The sequence below is a fragment of the Vombatus ursinus genome, unplaced genomic scaffold, assembly GCF_900497805.2.
Source record: "Vombatus ursinus unplaced genomic scaffold, bare-nosed wombat genome assembly UNPS02014982.1, whole genome shotgun sequence".
In the NCBI taxonomy this organism is placed as follows: domain Eukaryota; kingdom Metazoa; phylum Chordata; class Mammalia; order Diprotodontia; family Vombatidae; genus Vombatus; species Vombatus ursinus.
Window position 1 is genome coordinate 422,562 of NW_020954760.1, and position 26,998 is coordinate 449,559.

The following is a 26,998-nucleotide window of genomic DNA, read 5'->3' on the forward strand; positions in this document are numbered from 1 at the left end:
TTTTTTTTTTTTTTTTTTTTTTTTTTTGGTCTCTTTCTGGCAACAGTAGTTGCCATGGTTTAGATTTTTTGACTGATGGTGCTATATTAACTTTTTGAGAGAGGCATAGACAGACTTATCTGGAAAGATGGTATGGATGGGATGGCAGGTAAAACAGAAAAGATCATTTGTTCTGGGCCCACAAACACCAGGAATGATTGGTACCTTGGGCATTTCCCCATCTCTTTATTATTATCGATTTTTTTTGTTGTTGTTTTGTTTATTGTTTTTTTGCTTTTTAGTGAGGGTAATCAGGGTTAAATGACTTGCCCAGGGTCACACAGCTAGTAAGTGTCAAGTGTCTGGGGCCAGATTTGAACTCAGGTCCTCCTGACCCTAAGGCTGGTGCTCTATCCACTGTGCCACCTAGCTGCCCCCTTTTTTTCTTATTCTAAGAATCATTGTACCTACCATAGGGCTGTATCCTTGTCTTTTTCAGTATAATCCCTGTGATGACTTATGCACAGCTGGAAAGTTTGATCAATAAATGGAGTCTCGAACTGGAGGACCAAGAGAAACACTTCCTTCAGCAGGCCACCCAGGTGAATGCTTGGGACCGGACATTAATTGAGAATGGTGAGAAGGTAAGAACGTAGTCTCCATCTACTATGATGAACCAAAGAAATAATTCTTCTCCTATGATGACTATTACAGATAACTTAGTCTGCCTATCACAGGTGAACTGACTCTTAAAGGGGTTGTACTTCTCATTTGTTTTGGTTTGGGAGCAGCATTATTTTCATCATTGTACATTCTTATTTGTTTCTTAGATTACTTCTTTACACAGAGAAGTAGAGAAAGTGAAGCTGGATCAGAAAAGGTAGGAATTTTGGGCAATTCCCCAGGTTAGGAGATCAGGGAATTTGCCTTCTTGAGGTACTCTGCTCTGTTTGGTCACTTCTCACTGCTGTTCAGCTCCTCAGCTTACTGGAATTATTTCTTTAGGTTGGACCAAGAATTAGACTTCATCCTGTCACAGCAGAAAGAACTGGAGGACCTACTGGCCCCTCTGGAGGAGGCCGTGAAGGAGCAGAGTGGAATTATCTATCTGCAGCATGCAGATGAGGAGCGAGAGAAAACGTAAGTGCTTTGGTCGAATCTGGAAGAACCGGGCCAGCGGGGGCGCATGGCAACAGTGGAAAGGCCTCGTAAAAGAGAAAGACAGAGATTTGGAGGGTAGGGCCGAAGGACTGGCAGAAAGGGGCAAGATCTATTCTGGATGTTTGCTTGCTCTCTCGTAATGACTGGCTTTTCCAGAATAGTGGGAAACCAAGTCATCCTTCTGACGATTGTTATACATGATGTAAAATAGGGATATCATACATAACTGTTAAAAACATTTGTACTTGTCAAATGTGTTGTCAAATTAGAAATACTAAAGCAGTTTCATTTGCTGAGTATCATGATGTGGGCTCTTTCTGGACTCAGTCTTTATGCAGTTTGCTTTATCGATAAATCACTTGCTATTTCAAAGCAATTAACTTGAAGGAAAACTGTCTGATTCCCCAACGTAAAATGGCAGGCGTCTTTTAGGAGTGTGTTGGAGTTGTCTCTTCCTTACTCTGACCAGTGTTTTCCCAGTGCAGCTCTCCTACTTTGTTTCTCTGCAAAATGACGAAATGTTTGGAGGATGTTTGTGAGTGTGCTGTGGGAGCTAGATTATAAGTAAATCATGTTGTTAGTGATTTATCCTTATCAAAAGATGCACTTACCAGTTAACCTGTGGAACAATGTAAGAATATGACAGAAGCACAGTTCTGATTCTGGTTTTGTGTTTTAATCTTTGTGAATCTTTGTATTCTAGGAATTTAATTTTGTCTTGTGCAGTATCTAGAGAACAGACAGCTTTGGCCATGAGGTCTTAACAAGGGCATGAAGAAATCTTTGAGGAGATAATGTTCCCTGAATTGTTCTGTGCAATCAAATTTATCTTAGGTTAAACCAGTACCACGAATTTTTTTTTGACCTACCCAAGTGATCTCCATACCTAGGCAGAGAAAAGCAGCAAATGAGCTATTAATAGATCTAATTGAATCATGGAAACATTTAGATCTAAAAAAGCCTCCATTTCCTTTAGTTCTCAAAATTCCACGCACACTAATTTTTTTTTTCTTTTACTGGTTGGTAAGCTTAAGGATTTTATTAGGGCACTTGTAATTGGCAGCAATGTATAAGTAGAAAGAAAGTTGGAGGTGGAATGAGTGGACTCTAAATTCCATCTCAGATACTTATTAGCTGTGTGACCATGAGCAAGGCAGTGCCTTTCTCTGAGCCTTGCTTTCCCTGTCTATAAAAGGGAGATGATAATTCTGGAACTCCACCACTTTACCAGGGTTATAGGGGAAGTACCTTGTTACACTTTAAGTTCTTAAGAAATGTGAGCTGTTACTGACTTATCACAGACTTGGGGAACAGATTTGTTAATTTTTTGCACACTCTAGAATGTCATGATAATTTTAGCATTCAAGAGTTCTTTATTACTGAAGTGGCTTAGAATATTATGGTTTTTGACCGAGAAAATGGTAGGACTCCATAGGCTGTAGAGCAGGGTATTAGTGAAGTCAGGGTCACTTAAGTGACCAATTAGCCACGGCCTGTTTCAGGTCTTTGGGATTCCCTGAACACCTGGCCCAAGAGGTGCTCTGCTTTAAATGGGTGTCAGTGGTCATGTGGGGGACACGATGAAAGCGTAGGTCTCTTAGCACTTAGCAGCAAAACCCTAACAGCTTATATCCTACTATATGAAACTAACTTGAAACATTGCTGTTATTTTACAGATATAAACTAGCAGAGAATATAGATGCTCAACTGAAGCGCATGGCCCAAGACCTCAAGGACATTATTGAGCACCTGAATATGTCTGGAGGGCCTCCTGACACCAGCGACCCGGTGAGTATTCCCCTCTGGCTATCTGAGGGCTGATGCCCTTCCTTGCTTCCATCCTATGACCACCTTCTTCCTTTGAGGCTTTGTGCCTGCCTCTAGAGATAGCGAATTTCAGAGGAGGTTTTCCTTAAAAGAAAAAGCAAAAAGGCTTTTCCTTACCCACTTCAATTTTTCAGGATTTTCTAAACTTTCACACCTGTAACTTCTCCCTAATCATCCACTATGGTGAAGGCCCCATTTTCTTCTCACCTCCTTATGTGTACCCTTTCACATATTGCCCACATACCCCTTTGGGTTATATGTATATCTGTATGCTTGGGTGACTTACCTTTGTTCACTCATGAGCAAATAGGTTGTAACATACCAAAAGTTTTTTGTTTGTTTGGTAAGCATTGGAATTCAGAATACATGATCATAGAAGAAAGCAGCATAAATGGTGGTTGGCTTCCCAGCCATTCCACAGAAACTTTACTTAAATCCATGACGTACCTATATAATAATACTATAGTTTCCCTTTGTTTCTTTGGGGGAATTATGTACTAAGTTTCATCTGAGAATTTAGTGTGTGGGAATACATCTTGTCCTGGTTATAGAAGTGAATGCCCTTCCCACTCTGGTATGATAGCTACTCAGATATAAGAGTTGTTCCTAAGTCTGGTCCTATATCGGGGACTGATGGTATGAATGCATGTGATTCTGGCTTTGTATTTTTTTCTCCAATTAATGATTATGGTTTGCAGTGGTTATGAGGTCTAGGTGGGTCACTTGGTTGATTTCTGTGTTCCTTCTGTACTTATCCATTCACTGTGAAGAAACTGGACATCCGCTCTGTTTCATGTCCAGGTCTGGAGACCGAGACAGCAGATTTCCATCAGTCCATTCATTCTAACAAAATTTCATTACAACAAAACAAAGTAATTTTTATTTAAAGAAAAAATATTTATGTGTATAGTCAATATTTAGCTATTCATGCTAATTCAGGGGAGTCATTTTTATGTACCTCAGGCAGCCACTTGCCAAATTAGAAAGCAAGGAGTAGCATGGTGTGATGAAGACCTTATTAGCTTGGGAACCAGGAGAGCTTTACCATTAGCTAATTATGATACTTTGGGCAAGTCGTTTTGAAAGTTGACTTGTTAAATTTACAAAGCACTTTACATTCACCCTCACTTGATCCTAACAACCCTGTGAGGCAGGTAGTGCAGAAATTGTCATTGTCATTTTGCACATGAGGAAACCAAAGGCCCAAAGAGGGGAAATGATTTGTCCAGGGCCACACCGGGACTTGGGACTCCAGCCCAGCTCTCTGATCCAATGTTCACTTCTGCTACACAGCACTTAATCCCTAAAGAATCTTCTAGGTCTCAAAATTAATGTCATTGATTCCAAGTAAGATTGATTTTAGATTGTCCTTGTTATGGAGAGGCAGTGTGACATAGTGGGTATAGGGCTAGCCTTGAAGTCAGAGGGGCCTGGGTTCCAGTTTCACTTTTGCCACATCCTGGATGGGTGACCCTGGACAATTCCAGTCACTCCACCTCCCATTGCTCCAGATGACTGTTAAAATGTAAATGGCAGAGCAATGGGAGACCTACATTAGGAGAGTGAGTTCCTTACCTGGACCTCCTGACACAGATGAAATCCCAGGTCCTGTTAACAAAACAGTGGCTTCCCTGAATTTACCTAGATAGTCAAGGATTTCTTACACACAAGCATTTCTTTTTGATAAAATTAACTTTGGTGTTCTGTTATAATTTTGTCATAATGAATGGAGTGAATGGAAATCTGTACGTTGTCAGCAGGCCTGACTATGAAATGGAGCTGGTTGATGTCCAGTTTCTCCGTAGTGAAGAAAGAGGGCACAGGAGGCACACATGCCAGTCAGCCTCTTCTGCCATGTTGCCTGTAATCTTTTGTTTTTCTGGGGTTTTTTTTAAGAGGCAGTAGAGGGTAAAGTTGGGTCAGATAGTGGTTTTTGTTTTTGGCAGGAAGTGCTGTGCTATTGGAGGTGGGGGAGCTGACAGGTACAGGCGCATAGCCTACCTAATATTGCTCTAGCCAGCCCTTACTGTTGACTGAGAATCAAGGCTTGCCCAACAAATTCAGCCCAGTTCTCATCTTTATTGTGTGTCTCCTCATTCCTTAACAGTGTTCTTTCCTGCCCCCCCCAAACGCACCCGGCTCCCCTAGCAATATCCTGATAGAACAGGGCAAGATTGACAGCTCACTGACACTACTAGCAGCCATGTTAAGGACAACAAGATGTCAGGTTTGTGCTCCAATTAACCATTTGTGCAAGAAGGCAAAAGAGAAGGGAAAAATCTTGGGGGTCAGAATCAAGTTTTGAGTCCAGGTTTGGGGTTCCTGAGTCACTGGGTTTCACTTGACTTTGAAAAGTCACAGTGGATTTTCTCCAGTATCTCACAGGGGTGGTGTGGATTTGGCTCCTTTGTCCCTTCATTTCCTACTTCTCCTCCAACTGTGATGCTTTTCTCCCTTTCCTCTTCAGATACTGGAGAACTGCAGGATGATGGGAAAGAGTTTTATGATGTAGAGCAGAGAAAAGGGAGCTTTTGGTGATTGACTTCTATCTTCTCAGCAACCACAAGCACACCTGAAGATATAGTACTGTAGGGAGCAAATCTCCCTTTCGGAATTCATACTTGATATTTTAGATAACTAATCTGTAGTTGAAACCTCTAAGGTAACATCTAGGCATATTTTCCATTGCTCTCCACTGGGGTGATGGATTCTTCCTTCTCATCTCTAGCTAGATCTTAAGCTGAAATCAGGGGATTCCTAAACAGGAAAAATGCCCCCTCTTCAGTCTACCTTTCAAGATGTCACTGGGTTCTTTAACCTTCCCTACTCTGTCTCAACAGATAACCTTGTCTAGCTCCCAGAGAGGTCCCTCTCATGTGAACTTATCCCTCTGGCCCCGTTGTCCACCAGCCTGAAGCCTCAGTTGTCTCTCCAGTTTGTAGCATCAGGTCTCCCAATCCCTATAAGCAGCCCAGGCCTGTCCTGTAAAACCCCTTCCCCATAATTCTCTATCATGGGCTAAGGATGAGACCTCCTGTCTAACCTTGTTGCCATGGAGCTGAATGCCCTCTGCAGCTCAATGGGGTATGCCTATAATTGCTAATTGTGATGGCAGGACAAAAGAAGCGTGAAGAGCTCAGCTCTGTGCTCAGCCAGGACAAATCAATGGACAGGAACCAGAGGAAACATTTGTCATACAGTGCTCTTCTTGTAGCGGATTTATTATAACTATACCAAGCAAGAAAACACTGTTTCAATGGGCCGTCTGCCAGAGCCTAGAAATAGCTTTGGTATACAAGGCTCTTTCTTGCTCTTACTTGTCAGAAAAAAATCTGCTAAAATCATGAAAATCTTCCTTCTCTCTCAGACTGGTGTTGATCATGTTATAATTTTTTTTTTTTTTTCAAAGATTGCAAAAGCTATTTTGGCTTGGTTTTTGCTAAAAAATCATTTCTTTTCGTTTGTTGGTGGCACTTCCAGCAATAACACTGTTCTAACATACTGCCTTGGTGCAGGTCCTTCAAAATTATTCGCAGATATTTGGGATTTTAGACAAGAGTCTTAGAAATATAGTAAGTTCATTAATTCAGTATTGTTTGATTGAACATTAAAGGCAATTTGAAGTGCTAGTTCATATCTAATATTTTTATGATGCTTTCATTTTTCCCAAAGTACTATCTAATCTGTTACCTTAAGGGTTTCAAGTATAGATTAGTTATCTGAAATTTTCAGTCATTTTTCAGTCGTGTCTGCCTATCTTTGACCCCATTTGGGGTTTTCTTTGCAAATATAACAGAGTGGTTTGCCATTTCCTTCTCCAGCTCATTTGACAGCTGAGGAAACTGAGGCAAACGGGGTGAAATGACTTGCCCAGGGTCCCACAGCTAGTAAGTGTCTGAGGCCAGATTTGAACTCAGGTCTTTCTGACTGCAGGCCTGGTGCTCTATCCACTGCACCACCTAGCTGCCCTGTATCTTCAGGTGTGTTTGTGGTTATTGAGAAAATAGAAGCCAATCACTAAAAGCTCCCTTTTCCCTACTCATAAAACCCTTTGCCATCATTCCCTGTTTGTTACTCCAGTGCTTGAAGAGGTGACCCTTCTTTCCAAGGCCAGCCCTTCTGTGGGTACAGCTCCCCCGTTTCCCATCATCCTCCTTCTCTTTCTAATCTCCTATATCTCTGTCTACTAGCTCTTCTCCTATATCTCCTCACCCTTTCACAGTCATACTCCTAGAAAAAGCTGTCAACACTCATGGCCTCCACTTCTCCTTCATTCCTGCACCCTTTGCACTCTGGCTTCTACGAGGTTTGTCTCTCTCCAGAATCACCAATGATGGGGCAGCTAGGTGGCACAGTGGATAGAGCACCAGCCCTGGAGTCAGGAAGACCTGAGTTCAAATGCGGCCTCAGACATATAACACTTACTAAGTTGTGTGACCCTGGGCAAGTCACTTAACTCCAATGCCTAACCAGAAAAACAAAAACAAAGTTACCAGTGATCTCTTCCTAATTGCCAAATTCAATGACCTTTTCTCAGTTCTCCTCCTTCTAGACTTCCCAGTAGCATCTTATTTAGCCAACTACTCTCTTCTCGAGTTTTTGTGATACTGTTCTTTTTTGGCTTTCCTGTCTGACTGTTCTTTCTTAGTCTTCTTTACTGGATCATCATCTATGTCCTGCATCTTGCCTCCCGACCCAGGTCTCTGTCCTGGACCTTCTGTTTTCTCTCTACACCAGGGGTTCTGAACGTGGGCTTCTCTGGCAGTCTGGTGAAACCTATGAGACCCCTTTTCAGAATCCCAAATTACAAAAGGAAACCAAAGTTCAGTTAAAATAAAGATGTGATTTTTTTTTCCCCACCCAAGTTCATAATCCCCTTGAAATTCAGGTTAAAAACTTGTACTATGCACACTCTTAGTGACCTCATCAGGTCCTGTGGGTTCATTTTATCTTTGTTCCCCAGATGACTTCTTCTAGAGCTAACAGTCCAAGTTCAGTCTTTCTCCTGGCAAAAAAAAAAAAAAAAAAAATTTAAATCGTCCCTGCCCTTAAAGGTCTTAGGTCCAAAAGAAAACTCTTTTCCGCAAAATTTACCCCTCTTCCAAACTTCCCTATTTCTAGAGAGGATTACTCTATAGAAATCTCATTTTGGTCACCAAGATTCACATCCTTAGTCATTGTCAGCCCACATATTCTGTCAGTTGCCAAATCTTGTTGAATCTCCCTTCACAGCCTCTTTCCTATTTGCCTCATGCTGTCCATTTCCACAGCCGCCAACCCTCTCCTCACCTCTCAGCTGCCCTTTGGTCGAGGCCGCCTAAGGTAGTCTCCCTGCCTCTAGTCCCTTCCCTGTCCATTCCAGCTACACGACTGCCGAAGTGATCTTCCTAAAGCCTGGATGTGACCACATGACTCCCCTGCTTCAGAAGCGAGTGGTTTCATACTTTACTGCCTTTGTGAGCAGTACAAACTTCTATCTTTATAATTTGGCTAGTTCCAGGCCAGCTTTGAAAAGTCATTGTCTGTTATTACTGCCCTTCACACGCTTTATGCTTTCAGGCCTGAACTCTTCCTCACTCACCCATGACGTTCTCTCTTTCTCCTCTCCATACCTTTACATAGACTTTGCCCCATCCCTGCATTCTCTGCTTCCTCTCTTCTGCCTGTAAGACTCCCTCAGATGCAACCTCTCACATGAGGCCTTTCCCAGTTCTCCCCTTCCCTCAAATTCCATTGTATGCGCTTTGTATATATGAGTAGAATACACTCTCCTTGGTGGCTGGCACTGGTTTGTATCCCCAGTATCCCTCCACGCCTCTTGTCACTCTTGTGTACTCCCACTTGAATCCATTTCTAGATTGCCCAGTTTTTTAGATTTTCCACCTGCAGGTTTTCAGGACTGTGTTCACTTTGTGCAGTTCATGGTGAGACACTGGCACCCAGTATTACTACCACCCTCAGTGTCACACCATGTTGATCCCACTCTTGGGGGCATGAACTGAAATGCCACCAACCGCTCCCCACTTTGACTTCTTATGGAAGTAAAAGCCACCACATCCAGGTTGCTTGAGGCAATAGGTTTGAAGTGAGAGTATCTCAAATTTAATTGTTCTGCCTCGGGAGAGGAAGCAGCTAACATCTCAGTAATACTTCCACGGAGACCCCCACAAGTGTCCAAGCAATAAATTTCTTGGGGCTACAGGACCAACCCCACATGCTACTTCTGCCCCCTCCCAACATTATCTTATTTATTTTTAATGCCTATCCCTCCAGTGATATAAGTAAGCTATGGCTCTTTGTTCAACTCTATTATATGTGCTGCTAGGTGGAGCAATGAATAGAGCACCATATTATGTGGGCAGCTAGGTGGCATAGTGGATGGAGTGCCAGGCCTGGAAGATTCATCATTTCTCAGTTCAAATTCAGCCTCATATACTAGTTGTGTGTCCCTAGACAAGTCACTTAACCTCTGTTTGCCTTGGTTTCCTCATCTGTAAAACCAGCTGGGGAAGGAAATGGCAAACCACTCCAGGATCTTTACCAAGAAAACCCCAAATGGGGTCACAGAGAGTCAGACATGGCTGAAACAACTGAACAACAACAGCCAGCTCTATTGTAGGTATTTAAACTCTGAAGGGCAGAACTCTACAACTAAAACTTTTCAAAGCATCTGAATCTCATCAGTGTTCTTTGTGCTCTCATAGGGCGGGGGTGGGGCAGGACCCAGGACCGGGATCCGGGACCGGGGACCAGACAGGAGAGAGACCCTAACCTTAATCCCCTCTCCAACTACCAGTGAGCTCTCAGATCTTCAAGCACTTTGAGGTAGCCTTTTCTAACTTGGTTTCTGTGTCTCCCCCACTGATTGGCAGTGCCTTGAGTCCTGTCTCAGACAAATTCCCTCATTGTTCCTGATCTCTGTTCTTTTGGACAGAACATTCCAGAATACGTTGTTTTGTGTACATGGCAGCTCATAGACAGTTGATTCAAAGGACTGATTTAATTTTACAAATATAAAGCAGGAGAAAGCAACACGTACTGATAGTTCTCTCTAAGACAAGTGTGTATCAACCCTACAATTACCAAACAGACAAGGAGTGTCTGATTGGATTTTTTAACACCACCCTCAAGTCATTTTATTCACTCTTGATTCTCTTTCAGGGGAGAGGATCAGAACCTAACCTGGTGTTTTTTGTCTTTTTATAGCTCCAGCAGATCTGTAAAATTTTGAATGCACATATGGATTCGCTTCAATGGATTGATCAAAATTCAGGTAGGATTTAATGGGTACACCTAGGTAGCTATAGAGAACGAAAGGTCAAGCTTGGTGAAAAGAGCGCTGAGCTCTTTGATCGTCGAAAGGTCCAAGTTTGAATCTCTGCTCTGCCACTTACTACCTGTGTGACCTTGAGTAAGTCACTTGGCCTCTCTGGGCCTTGGGTTTGTGTCGATCTCTAAGGCCCCTTCCAGCCTCATTTTACTGCTGATTGAGATGCTACAGATCTTTTTGTCCTCCGCTATTACTGTTTTAACATGGGTGCCTGGGACAGAGGGGTTTTATCTGTCTTGTGATGTATCCACAATGGTATTACAGATGCCTTAGGGATACTGTATTCTAAAATAAGTGGCTTAAAGTGTTAGGAACTGTAGCTAATCTGTGTTGTATCTAAATCTCAAAGGGTCTTAGAATAGAAAGGTGTTTCCTTCTGCTGATTCCCCTCCCAGCAATTAGAATCTCCTCTATGACAAAAAATATTCAAGAGTTTCTGTGGCTAAAAAAAATTGTTGCCTGTGATTCCATTGCCTGGCGATAAACCTCTCCACATTTACTAAGTGGGTCCTTGACAACAGGACTCTAAACCCTAGGATGCTCACCGAGTACTAATTGGTCATTGTAACAATTACTTACAAGAAAGTCAAAATCCTCCTAATGATTTACGTTGTAAAGCACTTCAGTGTTTGTTATTTTAGGTCTTTCTCACAATTGCCAACGAATTACTTGCTAATTACATAGATAGAAGGCTCAAAAAAAATTTCTAGAGACCTACATAAGGCCTTTCTGCCTTAATGGAGAAACCCTACCTACCTGGACTGAATATAGTTTCACCGATTTGGGATGAGGGGCATTTTTGATTCTAAAATCTGGTTCATTAATTTCTTCTTGCGTTTCTTTGCCCCAGCCTTGATTATACGGAGGACCTGATGGAGTTCAGGCATATTCTTCTACCTCTTGATTCTTGAGCAAAAGCCTTTTTTCTTTGTCTTAGCTTTGTTTTTATCTCTCACCAAGCCCAGGGGGTTTGCACATAGAATCCACTCAATAAATATTTCATTTCCTTTTAAAACTTAAGTAAAAATCCCTTAGTTGAGAGCTTCAGTTATGTGATGCAAATTAGCTCTCTGCTTTCTGTTCTATAAATTAAACACCCTTTGCATAGAAAGATGAGAAGGGCAATGAAACTTTGGGAGTAGTCGGTCTGAATTACAGAAGTGTTGGTGCTTAAAAGTGGAAGTACCTCTTAGAGTCAACTCTTCTCTGGAGTCCTCTCTCTCTTAACTGGCACTGCAGTGTATGCTCAACACTTTGGCGTCATTGATTTTCCTAATTAAGGGCGGGTGTGGTGGAAAGAGTGTGAATTCAGAGTCAAGCATGCCTGGGTTCAGATCCCACCTTCCACTTCCTAGCTGTGAGATCCTAGACAAGTCATTTCAAACCTGTGCCTCAGTTTCCTCATCTCTAAAAAAAGAATAATAATGCCTAGAGACTGTACTTCACAGGGTTGTGAGATGACAGAGAATGTCTGTAAAAGGCTCCGTATGTTTCAAGCATTACAGTAATTCCAGCTGCTGTTCCAACCCCCGAGGCCCTGCACCACTCTTGATTAATCTCAGCTCTATACAGGTTGTATTTTGTAGTCACTTACTAGTCAATAAACATTTATTAAGCATCTGCTGTTTGCCAGGCCCTGTACTAAATGCCGTGTTCCATTGTGCTTTAAATGTCTTAAAAATGAGTGTTCCATCTATGGTGAGGGTGGTTGTTCAGTTATGTCAGACCTTTTGTGACCGCATGGATTATAACACACCAATACTGTCTATGGGGTTCTCTTGGCAGAGATACTGGAGTGGTTTGCCATTTCCTTCTCCAGTAGATTAAGGCAAACAGAGATTAAGTGACTTACCCAGGGTCACACAGCTACTGAATATCTGAGGCCAGATGAGAACTCTGGTCTTCTGACTCCAGGCCCAGTGCTTTGTCCACTGAGCCACCTAGCTGCCTCTAACCATCTGTGGTTACTGTTTGCCAAAACATTTGATTACTCAGAGCACCCCATTTCCCAGCCCTGCAAGATGAGAGTTTCTGTCTAGATTGGGGCTTCTAAACAGTTTTTGTATATTGGAAAGTAAAGCATGGGGGTGGGAGTGCCCCTTTTCAGAACAAATGTTTTTAAATGCATAAAATTAAATACACAGGGTTACAAGAGAAGGCAAAGATAGTGAAAATAAAGATGCACTTTTTTCCCTCATCCAAGTTCATCAACCCCAGGTCTGTAGCAAACCAAATGTAGCTCGAGAGAGAATTACAAGTGAGAAAAGTAATGGGAACCTGCTCCAAATATGGTCATTGAGCTGGGACTAGAAAAAAGCATTGTCATTGTTGCCTGGCTGGAGTGGCCATGAGGATAAGCCCAGTGGCCTGGCCCCTCTTCTGCTTCTGCAATGGCTGGCTTGGCTCCCTGGAGCAGCACTGGCGCCTGAGGCAGGCAGCCCCCTGGGCCCATCAGGGCCAAGTCCTGGGTGAGCTTGGAGAACAGACCTGCACGTGGCTTCTCAGCAGGAGTCTCAGCACAAGGACAGCCCTAAAGGAAGGAGGAGGGGTGGACTCTGGCTATGACCTCAGCTTCCAAATGGAGAGAATTGCAGTCAGTGGGGATTTTCTTCATTCGTACTCAAGCAACCCTGAATTTGTTTAACTGTAAATCGTAGGAGAGACTCTTGGGTGTTCTAGTTAGAAGATAGATGACCCTCCTGTTGTTGGGATGTTTCGGAATGGTGTTGGCCTTGAAGGATTGGCTGTTCCTGAGGCCAGGGCAGCAGGTTCTGTGCCTTCATAGGCTGGGCAGCTCCACTCTGCTCCAAGGCCACACACTGCAATGCAGGCTGTCACTGGGACTGGTAAACAAGTCACCGCAGCCGTCGGCCTAGTTTCCGTGGGTCAGCAGGGCTCTTGTCTTTATGTTCTGTAGAAGAGCATCCATTTTCTTTTCACCTGGAATCCCCAGGTTATCACATAGGAAGAACCAGGATTTCAGCCAGTTTATCCTTTCCTTTAAATATTTGATAATGTAGTGCCAGCGACTAATGACTGTTTCTTTGGTGCAAGACTAAAATTTGATTTTCACCTCCCCTTCCCCCCTCTCCCCATGGGTCTTCTGATGTCTCCACATGGAACAGAGCTGGATTTGGATGAGGTTCTTAGCCATGGGGGTGGGGGTGGGGGGGTGTTGGGGCAACCATTTACTCTTAGAGTGACTTTATTTCTGGAAACCAAGCCAGCAGCATGGATAATTGAGCAGGTTTCTGAGAAGATGCTTCTGTGTGGAGAATTTTTGTAGTAATACAAAACAGAGGCATCAAAAACCTTAACAAAGGAGATCATAGCTCACCCTGATTTCTTTCCCCTCTATTCCTCACTCCATTCCCAGGTGCCTCTTTCTTCTCCCTCTTATATCAGGAAATACCAAATACAAGGTAATAGAGATCAAGAGATGCTTCTTCCAGGGGAAGGTTTGGTTTTTGATGGCAAGTGAAAGCATGTAGGTGACTTTGCCCCAATAAAATGATGATGACCAAGCTAATCCAGTTACTCATAAATCACTAGTTATTAAACAGAAACAATAATCAGATATTGAGCTCTTATTCCCATGTGTCATTTTCTTATTAATAAATTAAAAAATGTAGCATTGTGGAAAGGGCATTGGACTTGTGGGAGGGAAGGCAAAAGGAACAAGCATTTGCATTGGGAAATGAAGGGAATAAACATTAAGCACCTACTATGGGCCAGGCACTGTGCTAAGCACTTTACAAATATTATTTCATCTTATCCTCACAACAACCCTGGGAGAGAGAGAGAGAGAGATGCTGTTATTATCCCCATTTCACAGATGAGGGACCTGAGGCAGACAGAGGTTAAGTGACTTACCTCGGATCACACCGCTAGTAAGTGTCTGAGGCTAGATTTGAACTTAAGTTTTGTGACTCTAGGCTCAGCACTATATCCACTGTACCACTCAGCTGAACTCAGGTTCAGGAAATACAGGTTCATATCTTGGCATTCTCACCCCATAGTAACAGCCTCAATTTCTTCATTTGTAAAATGGAGGTGATATTTTCCACATTATAGCCAGATATACTCCACCCAGTGAGCCTTCCTTTGTAGTAACAACAACAACAACAAAAGTTAAGCAAAACCAAAACAATGACTACACTGGATAGTGTACATAGCATTCTGCTCTGTAGGTCTGGTGTCTCCCCCCTCCCCCCAGGAAAAGAGAGAAGGTGAATCTCTATTACTCTTCATTTTAGTGTTCTTTTAATTCACATTAGTTGAGTCATATATTGCTCTGATTCTACTTTCCTCTGTATCACGTCATCTAAATCTTCACATTTTTCTCTGAATTTATCATGTTTGCTTCTTACAGCACAAAGGTATTTCATTATATTCATATACCACAATTTGTTCGGTCATTCCCCAGTTGATGAGCACCTACTTTGTTTCTAGGTTTCTGCTACCACAAAAGTGCTACTATAAATATTTTCTATGTTGGTTAAAAATTGCTTTTGAAAGTCATTACTTTTTTATTTTAAAAGGTCTCTGAGAAATAGTCTTAATGATTTTTGTAATCTTTAATGTCAGTACAGATTTATTTTCTCGTAAAGCACAGCAGCTGTTCAATTAATCAATTCACATATTTACTGTGAAGGAGTTAAGCTTCCTTTAAAGGTGGCTTGTGAATTAACATAATATTTTTAGAGTACTTTTGTTTAAATCATTCTACAGTATTCTGCCCAAAATTGAATTCTACATGAGCAGGTTGTCTCAGGAGGAGTCAGGGCTGAGTATGAGGAATTAGGTGCTACTAAGCCTCACATAGTGGATAGGTGTTCTCCGGATTTCTTCTCCCCTTCATTATCATAAATAATTGAGATTGAAATCTCAATTGAGATTGAGGTTGAAATCAGATTGAGACTTTGTCAGTTCTTCATTCACAGATATCTGTCTTGGCAACCACTGGAGCTGCAGGACAGTTATCCTTCCACATCTCAATTTTCTCCATTGAGGTTTTGATATATCATGGGTTTGGCATAAGAAATTAAATGGGAATTTGGGGGCAGTTTTTGCAGAAGCCACAGACAACACACACAGGCCAGCAGATGACACAGAAAAAGTTTGGAAACTCAGAAATGCATAAAATTTGTGTTTAGTATTATATAATATCAACCCAAATTTTACAATGAGGTACTACTGTGAACACCCCATAAAGGAAAAAGAAAAAAATTCAGACTTCTTCGCTGGTACAAAAGGAGGGCCAAAAAATTTTATGTGGATTTTCCAGATTTAGGGGGAGGAGGTGGGGTGTGCCCCTAATCCCCACAATATGGAAGGGATAACTGTACTTACATCTCTAGTTCTTTGGGGCCAACTGGTACAGTTATGCCACAGTTCTGTTGGTCATCTTTTTATACAGATTTTTTATTGCTGATGGGTTAATTTATCATGAAATATGATCTTCCATTAGCATTTATGGAGCACCAGCTAAGTCCTATAGATAGTATAAGCACTCTACTGGACCTTCAAGTTATATTCTTCTTATAGCTGTGGAAAGTGAGGAGTTTTTATGGGTTTCATTTTCGGAACGTTAGGTGGGCATTTATGTAGCATTCTACTTCCTAAAGGTCTCAAAATTTTTAAGCTTAAAATGGATTTCCTCTGTAATAGTCCTAAATAGGTTGGAGCACCATATTGTTCCATAGTCAAGTCAACAGTCATTGTGTTCAGTTTTGGACATCTAGCACTGTGCTAAGTGCTAGAGATGCAGAGATAACAAAACAGTCTTTCCCCTCAAACAGCTTACAGTTTAATGGGGAAACAACATTAATAATATGTAAAATAGACTAGAGGTGATCACAGAGGAAAGGCACCAGCATGAAGAGGCGGGGGGGGGGGTGGGGGGGTGGCGTGCGCCATCAGCAAAGGTTTCTTGTAGAAGATGGGATTTAGCTGGAAACTGAGGGAGGCCAGGAAGTGAGGAGGAGGGAGAGAATTCCAAGTTTAGGGAACAGTCCGTGAAAATGCCTGAGACTTGGAAATTGAGCAGAGTATGTGGAGGATAATAAGCTGTAAGACAACTGGTAAGGCAGAAGGGGGCCTTAGATTATAAAGGACTTTGAATGCCAAACAGAAATTTAAATTTGATCATTGAGGTAATAGGGAGCCACTGGAGTTTATTGAATTGGGGGGCAGGAGGGGTAGGACACAATTGGACCTATGTTTTAAGAAGGTCATTTTGGCAGCCAAATGGAGGATGGACTTGAGTGGGGAGAGATTTGAGGCAAGGAGACCAACCAGAAGCCTACAGTAGTAGCCCAGGTATGAGGGGATGAGGGCCTATACCAAGGTAGAGCCATGGTTAGAGGAGAGAAGGGGTATATGAGATGCTGTGAAGGTAGGATATATGGTACTTGGCAAATGATTAGACACAGGATGAGAGATAGTGAGGACCTAAGGAGGATACCTAAGTTGTAAGCCTGCTTGACTGAGAGAATGGTAGTACCCTTGAAAGTAATAGGAAAGTTAGGAACAGGGCAAGTTTTTGAAAGAAAGGCATTCAGTTTTGGACATGTCTATAAGCCATCCAATTGAGATGTATAATCGGCAGTTGAAGATGGGAGACTAGAGGTTAGGGCTGGATAAATTATCTGCATAGAGATGATAATTGAAACCATGAGAGCTTATGAGATCACAAAGGGAAATAGTATAGAGGGAGAAGAGGGCCCAGGACAGAGCTTTGGGGAGTACCTACTATTATCAGGAGTGACTTGAATGAAGATCCTGTAGAGGAGACTGAAAAGGAGCAGTCAGACACGGAGGAGGAGAACCAGGAGAGAGCAGTGTCACAAAAATCTGCATCAGAGAGTATCAAGAACCAGAGAGTGATTGACAGTGTCAGAGGCTGCAGAGAGGTCAAGGAGAATGAGCACTGAGAAAAGGCCATTCGATTTAGCAGCTAAGAGATCATTGGTAGCTTTGGAGCTAGGGAAACTAGCTTGTGCGTGTAGAAAGTTAGCTTTCTCCAAAAGGGCTGCCCCCAGGCAGGAGCAGGGGTCAGAGGAAGGGATAGAGGCAGGAGGCCTTGAAGTACTGTGAGGTGCTGTCAATTACAGCATTATAATATACCTACAAGGCAACAGAAACTATGCTGTGGTTTAAGATCAAAAGTCAAGAATTTTTTGTGTAGCTAAAAATTCCCATTGGGATTTAGTGAGTATACACATCCAAGCAGATGAGTATTGCCTAAAACAGTAGACTGACTATCCCTGAGCAATTTCATTTTTTACAAATGGAAAAGATTTTCAGTTGTTTATCCTAATATGATAAATACTTATCTTTTTCATAAAGTACCTCTAGGGTCGTTTTGGAGAAGCAATTTTGTCTCCTCCAGCTGTTCAAGAGTCGTGAGTTTTTTTAATGAGATGTGGTTTGTGGGTTTGTTTTTCTTTTGCAACAGATTGTGCCAACAGGGCAGATTCAAAATGAGCTTCATATAAAAAAATGAGATCTTTTCAGATCTTTATTAATTACTTTCTGTTTTCATCTCTCCAAAGACAAGCTGGAAGATGTCCAAAGATACCTTTGATTTCTAGTTAAAATGTTATCTCTTCTGTAATAGAATCTGATTTATTGAGTAAGGCTGCTTTTATTTCCTTTTCTTCCTCTTTAATAAATTCTCTGGGAAACCTTGGTGTCATTTGGTTTATAGGGCCATCTCCTGGCCTTGAGGGGCATAACCTTCTGCTTTAAGCAGTTGAAAAAAATGTTCTTCATCTGCCAAGAGATCGAACAGTGGTGATTTTGAGTCTCTAAAGAATTTGCTTCGTCCCCTTTCAGTTAATTGGAAGGTGTTTTGTGTCTTTCAGTTGATTGATATGTTTCCATAACTTCATTAATGAACCACCTGCCCCCCTTGTAAATGGAAGAGATCTGTGGTCACACTTTTTGTCTCAGGATATTCTGTAAATACAGGTTAGATTAGGTTATCAAAACCAAAAAATTGATCAAGTCTTTAACTCCTATTAGGACAGGTTATTATGATTATTATTACTAGTAATACTAGAGCAAGTCCAACTTGGGGGAAAATAGGCCTTCATACATCTGCAACATTAGCACCCTCACTAATGCGTTTTTTGTAGCTACCTAAGTGAAATTCCTCATCTGGATAGCCCCCTGAGATGCATTAGATAGAACAAGTTTGAAATCACTCACATATAGTAGGAGTTAACATTGAGGGGAGAAACAGATTTTTCCCCAAAGCAGTTTTCTTACTATTTGTGACTAAGAAGCATAAATAAAGGAGCCTTGCTATAACATAGTCCTCAGGAGGTGTCCTCTGTGTGCACAGAGCACTTTATAAGCAAGGCTGCCTTTTATGACATTTCACCAACGAAACTCTGTTGGATGGGCTTCTCCATGAATCGGCCTCATGCTGCTTTATGGCCAAGTATGTGTATGCTAAGTAAGGTTCCAGCAGAACAACTCGGAGTTTCTTTTTGGTCCATGTGTGATTTCATTGGTATGGACACTCCCCACACTGATGCAGAGAAATAATTCATCTGTGCCTTAGGGAGTTACCCACTGGCATTAAGAGATTAGATGATTTGCCCATGGTCACATAGCTAGCTAAATAATCATTTCTAATTCAAGAATTTCCTGGCATTTGATCAGTGAGAATGGTACTGTGGAAAAAGCCCTGGGCCCAGAGTCAGAAGACCTGTTTTCTAGTCCTAGCTCAGCTACTCACTATTTTGACTTTGGGCAGCAGATTTTTACTTCTGAACCTCAATTTACTTATCTGTAAAACAGGAATAATAATAGCTGCTCTCCCTACCTAACGGAATTGTCAAGAGACCCAAATGAGATGATGTGTGTGAAAATACTTTTGGAAACTGTAAAGCCCTTTGGCACTTTTAGAATATATCATTTTGTCAGTATGAGCACGCCTCCAGATTTCCCAATCCACACTGAGCCCATTGGCAAAGCTTGGTGGGGAATGCCAGATCTTGTATTCTCATGACCTGGCCTTGGGGGCCTTAGGCTTACTTCTGTCTTGCAGTGAGGCAAATCTGAGCAAGGTTTGAATGGAGGGTAAAGCAATATGAAAGTGTCATGTGATATTACTAGTGAGGAATCCACACACAGCCTTGAGCTCTCATTCATAAGAGGTGTTGATGATCTCCACTCCCTAGGGACTCTATGCCTTTGGATCTTTCCTCTCATTGATCCTGCCAGCCACAAGCAGCCCTGTGAGGTAGAGGCCTTTCCAGACAGAGCCTGTGCTTGAGCCCACTGAGATGCTGCCTGACTATGCTTGGTCTCTGCCAGCTACTTCGATAAATCCAGGTGTCATCTAAGAGCTGGGATGCATCCAGGACTGTGTTAACTTGTTCTTTTGCTCATTCACCTAATCAACCCAGCTTCTCCTATCTAGACTTTGAGTGCATGGATAGGTTTGTTACTTCCTATCATATATCTCCAGTCAGCAGGATGGCAGTCTTGTTTGTGTCTGGAAGAAACCAGATTCCTTGATAGCTAGGAAAATACTTCCTTTTCCACAGCTCTTGAGCGGGTAGGGCTTAGGAGGATTCTTCGCTTAGCTTTGCTTCTCTCTTTTCACACATAGCTTATACCGAATTTAGAAATTAGAAATTAGTGTTCGTTTGAAAACCTCATTTCTATTTTAGGACTGTGGTTAAAGGCATTGTGGTGCTATGGAGAGAGGGCTAGATTTGGAGTCCAGGGACCAGGTTCTGATCTTGGTTCTGCTACTTACTAGCTGGGTGACTTTGGGCAAGTTACTTCCCCTCTCTGGGCCTCAATTTGTCATCTGTAAAAATGAGAGGGTTGCAGTCGATAGCCTTTGAGCTCCTTTCCAGCTCTATGATCTGAATTTTTATTGGCTTCCTATCAGAATCTGAGCCAACAGGGAGGCCGTCTCATGTAAGCCATACCCAAATGAGAGAATCTGTTTGACAACATAATGTGACAAATAGCCCTCCAGCTTTCTTTTGATCACCTCCAGGGATGGGGAATCTACCACCTCCCAAAGGCAGCCCATTCTGTTTTTTAATAGCTTGAAATTGAGGCTACTTTGTAAAACTTGGCAAAATTAAAAAAAAGAACTTCATGTCCAAATCAGAATAAGAGTTGACTCTCATCAGGGTCTCTTTGAAAAGAGTTCAGATGGTTTTAGATTTTAGACATGTAAAGAGAACTCCTTGAGACATGGCTATTTAGTTAAACCTTTAGAACAACAAAAGCGCTTTTTTGACAGTGAATGTCAAAGTGTGCCCAGTCAACTGTTTTCTTCAAGTTGTAAAATGCAGGCTTGCTGGGGCATCCACAAATTGATAGCTGAACAAAACCCAAGTTCTCCATCTCATCCTGGGCTCACCCAGGGTCTGGCTAAGATGGGCAAAGGAATGCAGTGTTCTGCTGTGAGGGAAGACATCCAAAGAGATTTCTTTTTGCAGCTTTACTCTGAAAGAGTCTTAAATTCATTGTAGAGACTGGACAGAATGCTAGTAGTAAGCTTCTAGTAACCTAGAGTTGTTTCTTGGCTTTCCTTTTGATTTAGAATTTTAAAATGGTAGACTTGTTTACTGGTAATTTAATAATGATGCCCTCAGCAAATGAATAGATTGTGCATCTAGGATGCTTTTGTTTTGAATCTAAAGGTTTATCTGCCCTCAGTGGGAGCTCCTGGCATGTCAAAAGGGATAGGGGTGGGGCAGGGAAGAACATGCCTGACAAATTAGCTTTGGGAATTTTGCCTAGCTTAGTTCCATTTTGATGTCCCCCTAATCAGGACAGCAGTCTGATGTTAAATCCTTAGGCTAGGAACAGAAATGTTGACTCTAAGTACAGTTTCCCAATTTGCTGACTAGTACCTAAGGCCTATGCAACACAAACCCATGCCTTCAATTAATGACTATCCTGTGCAGCACTGGTAGGCTTTAATGAATACATACATTTGTGTGAGTCTATAACTAAAAGCTGAGAACTTTTCTCAGAGGATGCTTACATACGAAGTGGACTTTCATGTAGCTGAAAGCCAAAGAGGGCAGCTGGGGAGGGGCTGTGTTTGCCCATTGTTTCTCTAGGTTCCAGAAGGGAAAATGAAATGAATTTGCCTCTACTTTCCACCTGCAAATGGTGCTTTGTTTAAATGAATGAATGAACAAATAAATAAAGAAAGAAAAGTCTTGAAGAAGTTTTGCAAATAGATACCACGGAGAGAATGTAAGATATTGCGTCCCTGTCCTTTCTATTCCTGGAAATTTGTTCAAATCTCTCCTGCTGTCCCTGTGGAAGACCTGGAGGGAGGTGGGCTAGATAATAATACAGTTATTTAGATTTGGAACTAGTTGAAAGGTAAGGCTGGACTCAAAAGAGACTAGTATATGCTCAATCTCATTTTGGAAGACCATCTTCAATGGAGTGCCTAAAGGATGTGTGCTTGGCCTTGAGCTATTTCTTATTTTTGTCAGTAACTTGGATGGTGGGCAGAGATTTGTAGGATGATGGGAGCACATTTGCTGGTAGGTATCACCACCACACGAAAAGATCTGAATTAGCTAAAATTCTAGATTAGGCAAGATCCAAGAAGATGAAATTTGATATAGGGTTAAATGAAAAGTCTTATACTTGGATTCTCAAATATAAGGCAAGGGGAGGCAGAATCTGAGAGGTTTGGTGTATTCTAAGTCAGTAGTATCATATGACAGCTTGACTTTGAATCCTGGAAATTGATTATTAAAGAGACGGCCAGTGAGCAGCCAGAAAAGGAAGCAGTGACAAAGAACCAGCATGGCTTCTTCAAGAATAGGTCATTACAGGCTTGCTTCCTTGTTTGATCAAATTATTGGCCTAGGGATACTGTATATATTGATGAGGTAGATTTTAGTCAAGCTTTTGATCCAGTCTCACTTGCTAATTTTTAAATTAAATTAAATTTATTTTGTTATATTTTAAGTTCCGAACTGTCTCCCTCCCCACTCTGCACTAGAGAAGGCTACCATTTGACACAGGTGTGTGTGTGTGTGTGTGTGTGTGTGTGTGTGTGTGTTCTTTCTGTGGAGGTGGATAACATCTTCATAGGTCCTTTGTAGTTGATTTGAGTATTTATAATACTCAGAATAGCTTAATTGTTTAGTTATTCTTTGAACAGTATTGCTATTACTGTTTATAATCTCTTGGTTCTGCCCATTTCACTCTTCATTATTTCATGCAAGTCTTTGCATGTTTTTCTAAAAATCAACCTGCTCATTATTTTTATAGCACACCAGTATTCCTTGACAATCATATACCATGACTTGTATAGCCATTCCCTAATTAATGGACATCCCTTCCATTTCCAGTTCTTTGACACTACAAAACGAGCTGCTTTAAATATTTTAGAACACATAGGTTCTTTTCCTTTTTCCTTCATCACTTTGGGAAATAGAGTGGTATTACTGAGTCAATGGGTATGTACATAGTTTTATAACTCTTTAGACATAATTCGAGATTGCTCTCCAAAATGATTGGATCACTTCACAATTTCACTAACAATGTATTGGTGTTTCAGTTTTTCCACATCCCCTCCAACATTTGTCATTTTCCCCTTCTATAATTTTAGCCAATCTGATAGGCGTGAGATGATATCTCAAAGTTGTTTTAATTTGCCTTTCTCTAATCAATAATGATTTAGAACATGTTTTTCACATGACTATATATATATATAGTTTTGATTTACCTGTTCATATCCTTTGACCATTTATCAATTGGGGAATGACTCATTCTTATAAATTTGACAAAGTTCACTATATTCAAGACATGAGCCTTTATCTGAGAAACTGTCTATAAAAATGTTTTCCCATTTTTCTGCTTTCCTTTTAATCTTGGCTACATTGGTTTTATTTGTGCAAAACCTTTTTAATTTAATGTAATCAGAATTATCCATTTTACATCTCACAGTGTTCTCTATCTCGTTTACTTATAAATTCTTCTATCCATAAGTCTGATAGATAATATGTTCCATGTTCTTCTAACTTACTTGTGATCTCTCCCTTTATATCTAGGTCATGTATACATTTTGACCTTATCTTAGTAAGTGGTGTTAAGATATTGGTCTATACCTAATTTCTGCCAGACTGCTTTCCATTTTTCCCAACAATTTTTACTGAATAGTGAATTTTCATCCCCGAAGCTTAAATCTTTACATTTGTCAAACACAAAGTTACTATAATCATTTACTGCTGTGTATTTTATGCCTACTCTGTTCTACTGTTTCACCTTTCTATTTCTTAGCCAGTACCAGATAGTTTTTATAATTACCACCTTATAATTCAGTTTAAGATCTGGTACTGCTAAACCTCCTTCCTTTACATTTTTTTTCATTAGTTTGTTGGATATTCTTGACTTTTTGTTCTTCCAAATGAATTTTGTTGTTATTTTTCCTTGCTCAATAAAATAATTTTTTGGTAATTTAGTTGGGGTGGCATTGAGTAAGTAGATTACTTTAGGTAAAATTGTCATTTTTATTATATTGGCTCTGCCCATCCATGAGCAATTAATATTTCTCCATTTATTTAAATCTGACTTTATTTGTATAAAACTGTTTTATAATTATGTTTATGTAGTTCCTGGGTTTGTCTTAGGAGGTATACTCCCAGGTATTTTATGCTGTCTACGGTTATTTTAAATGGCATATCTCTTCCTATCTCTTCTTGCAGAAATGGTGGTGATTTTTGTGGGTTTATTTTATATCCTGCTATTTTGCTAAAATTATTGTTTCAACTAGCTTTTTAGTTGAATCTCTAGGATTTTCCTGCAAAAAGATAGTTTTATTCTCATTGCCTATTCTAATTTCAATTTCTTTTTCTTCTCTTATTATTATTGCTAGCATTTCTAATACAATATTGAATAATATAGGCGATAATGGGTATCCTTGTTTCACTTCTGATCTTATTGGAAAGGCTTCTAGCTTATTCCCATTACAAATAATGCTAACTGATCATTTTAGGTAGATGCTTCTTATCATTTTAAGGAAAAATCCATTTATACCTATGCTTGCTAGTGTTTTTAATATGAATTGTATTTTGTCAAAAACTTTTTCTGCATCTATTGATAGAATCATATAATTTTTGTTACTTTTGTTATTGGTATGACTAATTATGTTAATAGTTTTCCTTATGTTAAACCATCCCTGCATTCCTGGTATAAATCCCACTCACTTGCTATTGTTGTGAAATGACTGGATGACTGGATTGGGAGTATTGTTCCCTAGATTTAGAAGGGGTAAATGGCCAGATCCAGAGAGCAGTTATTCATGTCAGCTTGGAAGGGAGATCTCAGTAGAGTGCCCCAGGGATCTGTGCTGAGGTCCCTGATAAAGATGTTAAGAGCGAAGAGCCAGCCCTTAGCCCTTTGGCAATTAAATCACTTTGCAACTAACACAAACTGGAAAGAATCACTAATATACTGGGTGACTGAGTGAGAATCCAAAAAGATCTTGACAGGGTAGAAGCTGAATTTCATCAGGATAGTAATAATAATACTAGCTAGCACTTGTAGAATGCTACTTAATGGTTTAGAAATCACTGTGTATATGTCATCTCATTTGAGCCTCACCAGAACACTGTGAGGTAGGTGCCCGTTTTACAAGCTGAGGAAAGTAGGAAGACAGAAATTAAGTGACTTGCCCAGGGTCATAGAGCTAGTAAGTGTCTGAGGCTAGATTTGAATTGAGGACTTTTACCCACTGCACCTTATGAAGAGTACAAAGTGGAGGAGACATGGTAATCTGAAAAGTTCTGGGAGTTTTGGTGGACTGTCAGCTCAGTATTAGTTAGAAATGTTATATGGTAGCCCAAAAAGCTCATGTACTCTTGGGCTACTGTGCTAGGAGAAGCCCAGCTTCCAGGGATCAGGAGGCTCGACTGGCCTCAGCGCTAATTGGAGCACATCTGGAGTAGCATTCCGTTCTGGGCACTATGTTTTAGAGAGGATGCTCCAGGTGAGGGCAGCCAGGATGGTGAAAAGCCTCCAGTTCATCCCATATGAGCATTAATTAGAGGCACTGGGAATGTTTAGCCTGCGGAAGAGTACTATTAGGGAAGACATGATAACTACCTTCAAGTGTTTGAAAGACACGTCATGTGTAAGAGACACTAATTACACTTCTTGTTCTTAGCTGCAGAGGGCAGAACCAGAAGCAATGACCAATAGACAGACAGAGACTTGATATAAGGAAGTTACAAGTAGAGTTATTTCAGAATGGAAGGAACCACCTTGGAAGCTGGCAACTTCTGCTTCATTGAACGTTTTTGAGCAAAGACTGGATGATCACCTGTTGAGTATTTTGTAGAGGGGACTCTTTCTTAATTATGGGTTAGATGAGCTGACTGCTAAGGTTCCTTCCAACTCTGAAGTTCTGTAACTTTTGCCGTAGAAAAATGATTGCATCATGTGTTTCCCCACAGCCCTGTTGCAGCGGAAGGTGGAAGAGGTATCAAAGGTTTGCGAGAGTCGTCGCAAGGAGCAGGAACGCAGCTACCGGATCGTGTTTGATTAAATGGCTTGAAATCTCTTGAATAGTGTTGCCACGTTGTTCACTACCTATCCATTACATAAAAGGCCTAGGGTATAAACTTGAATAAAACGTACAGTTACCTATTGCAGTTATTTTTCTTTACAGTAAAGTTCATGTGGGTATTTTTCTTCCATTCTAAATCTTAAGTAAGACGTACAGTTAATCTATTGCAGTTAAATTTTTATTACAGTAAAGTTTGTGGGAATTTTTCTCCGTTCTAAATCTTTCTGGTGGAAGAGAAAACTATGCTGGAATTTGCATTAGTTATATCAAAATTTTGTCAATCTCTTTATGCCCATTAAATTGCTCGATGCTTTATGAAGTCTTCCAATCCGTGTAAATGTGTCACTTTTTTTTTTTCCTTCCTCCCAATTTCGTCCAAAGATAAAAATGTGGGGGGAATGATGCTGATATCCTACTTAATACTACATGCTAGTCACTGTGCTGGGCTTCAAGGCGTATACAATAAAAAATAAGGTGTAGTGTCTGACCTTGAAGGAGCTTAATCTAGTTGGAGCCACAGACACAGCCCAATTCTCTAAGAGGAGAGAGATCCCTGCAAGCTGGGTTAATCAGGAAGGGCATCTAGCCAGACCTTGAGGAAAGAATAATATTCAGACAGCCCTCCATTTGGTTTTGCTAAGTAGCTATGGTAAAACATTTCATTTATTCAACTTAAAATGTCAGCTCCTCAAAAATAGATGTTTGTTTGTTTTTTTTTAAGACCTAATTCCCAAACCTGACCTACATAATCTCTTCTAATTTGTTTGACTTAAATTTCTCTTAAATTGTAAGGGGGATCATCAGAAAAGACATAGGGACAGCTAGGTTAGTGCAGCGAATAGAGCATTGGGCTTAACGTTAGGAAGACCTGAGTCCAAATTCTATTTCAGATACTTAGTAGTGTGACCCTGAACAAATCACCTAGCCTCATTTTTCTTCATCTGTAAAATGGGCATAATTATAGCACCTATTTCACAGGGTCATTATGCAGATCAAATGAGCTAACATGTAAAGTGCTTTGCAAACCTTAAAACATCATATAAATGTTAGCTATTATTAAAGGCAAGCATAAAATGAACCCCTTAGATAAGCCTCTCAGAAATTGCTACAGCCTATTA

The 26,998-nt window shown here is 40.9% G+C and overlaps 1 protein-coding gene across 5 annotated transcripts in view; it reads left to right on the top strand.

Moving 5' to 3' along the window:
• NUP62 (nucleoporin 62) overlaps window positions 1-26,204 on the top strand; it is a 65,179-nt gene extending 38,975 nt beyond the window's left edge. For all 5 annotated transcript variants that reach the window (XM_027845576.1, XM_027845571.1, XM_027845574.1 and 2 more), the window contains 6 exons: window positions 479-623; window positions 810-859; window positions 985-1,119; window positions 2,817-2,928; window positions 10,174-10,240; window positions 25,768-26,204. In XM_027845576.1, the coding sequence (XP_027701377.1) occupies window positions 479-623; window positions 810-859; window positions 985-1,119; window positions 2,817-2,928; window positions 10,174-10,240; window positions 25,768-25,859 (601 nt within the window). In that variant the 3' untranslated portion in view covers window positions 25,860-26,204. The remainder of the gene's footprint in view (window positions 1-478; window positions 624-809; window positions 860-984; window positions 1,120-2,816; window positions 2,929-10,173; window positions 10,241-25,767) is intronic.
• Window positions 26,205-26,998: the final 794 nt, after the last annotated feature.